At 57.0% G+C, this 1,614-nt stretch overlaps 1 protein-coding gene across 1 annotated transcript; it reads left to right on the plus strand.

The window, feature by feature from the left end:
• Positions 1-2: 2 nt before the first annotated feature.
• On the plus strand, positions 3-1,570 carry CSUI_010743 (uncharacterized protein). The gene has a single exon (XM_068070845.1). It carries the CDS (start codon positions 252-254, stop codon positions 1,131-1,133), a length of 882 nt encoding a protein of 293 aa, XP_067917179.1. The 5' UTR covers positions 3-251; the 3' UTR covers positions 1,134-1,570.
• The last annotated feature ends 44 nt before the right edge of the window (positions 1,571-1,614 follow it).

Consider the following 1,614-nt stretch of genomic DNA (forward strand, 5'->3'; position numbering starts at 1 on the left):
CTCGGGGGACCTCCGCTGTAGAGAGTGGTAGCCTTTTCTCGCATGGGGTGAAGGGGTGCCGTCTGAATGCAGCCCCCGCTGCTTCAGGCTGCTCCAGTATACAGTGCGATCTAAGTAGGCAGTGCGCACCCGGGGCTCTTGCGGTTTTCGCGTCTGCACTCGTAGCCGCCGCCTTCAAGCCTCACCTCTTTTCTCTTCTTGATACCAATGCAAGCTACAGTACCAATACCTGGCCGGATGCGTCGGGTAGCATGTTCTCATCAGGGGGTAGCTCCGTCTTTTCGGGACCCTTGAAGGGAAGCAGTGGCGAGATGACAGGTCCTGGAGGACTTTCTGTAGGACGTGGATCGGCCGCAAGTGGGGCGGCTGCTGTGGGAGCACCGGGGGATTTGGGTGGAATCCAGCAGCACGCTTATCTGCCTGTGCTGTTACAATCGCCTCCAGTCTTTCTCTTGCATCCTTTGCAAGAAGTGTTACTCCATGGACTGCCTAGGCGTTTTGGCTCGCTCATTGCTGGGATACAGGCCCCCCAGCCCCACACTGTTCCTCCCTTGGCGCGCGCCGCCGCAGCTACGGCAAAGGCCTTGCAGTTTACTGCAGCCCAACAGCCAGGCATCGACTTAGGCTGCCGGAGAAAAGCTGAGCTCCATCCGCAGGCGGAGCTGCGGCAAGAATTTGAGCGTAGTGCCATGTTTGAACTGGTCCGCGCGCTCAAGCAGCGAATGTTTGCTGTCGATTTCCTACGTGTTGGCGCCCTGCTGCAACAGCAGCAGCTCCTTCATAGGCAGCGCCAATTAGAGGCTCTAGCCACGACAGCCAAGAGTGGTGTCGGGACTGTGGTTGCACCCTCGGGGGCAGATTTCACCGGTGTACACGCAGCAGCGGAGGCAGCCACAGCCATAGGCTCTGCTGCTGCTTCTGGAGATGTGCTTCTCTTATTGCGGCTGGTTGCACCTGCAAGGCCTGCAGGTGCGTCTGGTCCGGGTTCTTCGCCATCTGCCAAAGAAACAGGGGGAAGTAAAGGATCAGGAGGTGGCAGGCATGGAGGGTCTGGGGCAGGGGGCCACTCGGGAGATTCTTATCGGAAAGGGGGGGTGGCTGGAGGAAAGTCGAAGGGAAAGAGAAGAGACTGATTACAGGGTGCGTCGCAGTCTGAATTTTTGCGGTATTGAAAACCCTATCATCTGACTTCAGCGTCCTAGCTGGGCTGAGGAGCTGGTCGTGGCCACGGCATTCAGCTATCCCGGATGGGTTTCTAGAGCGTTACTGGCGGATGCTCTCACAAGGAAGCTGGGAAGTATCTCGATCTTAACCAGGCTCAAGATAGTGGCCGTTGACTGTCAGTGTGATGTCTATCCATTCCCTAATATGGTCAGGTTCGTTGGCCGGCATGCCGCGGCTCCATCCGAAGAAAAAGAAATGAGGGTGCGGGAGACAAGGTAAAAGACTGTTGGTCAGTCGTAAGCTGTGTCCAAGCATAGTGACGACTGTTTTCTTGTTTTTGTCCGGCATCCTCGCACGACTGCGTGTCTGTGCGGGAAGGAGTTGCCGCAGTAATTCTGTGCCCAGTTTCGAAGAGGTTATCACGCGGCGTAGTACGCTAGTGAGCGACGG

The sequence above is a fragment of the Cystoisospora suis genome, assembly GCF_002600585.1.
Source record: "Cystoisospora suis strain Wien I chromosome Unknown contig_8174, whole genome shotgun sequence".
In the NCBI taxonomy this organism is placed as follows: Eukaryota; Apicomplexa; class Conoidasida; order Eucoccidiorida; family Sarcocystidae; genus Cystoisospora; species Cystoisospora suis.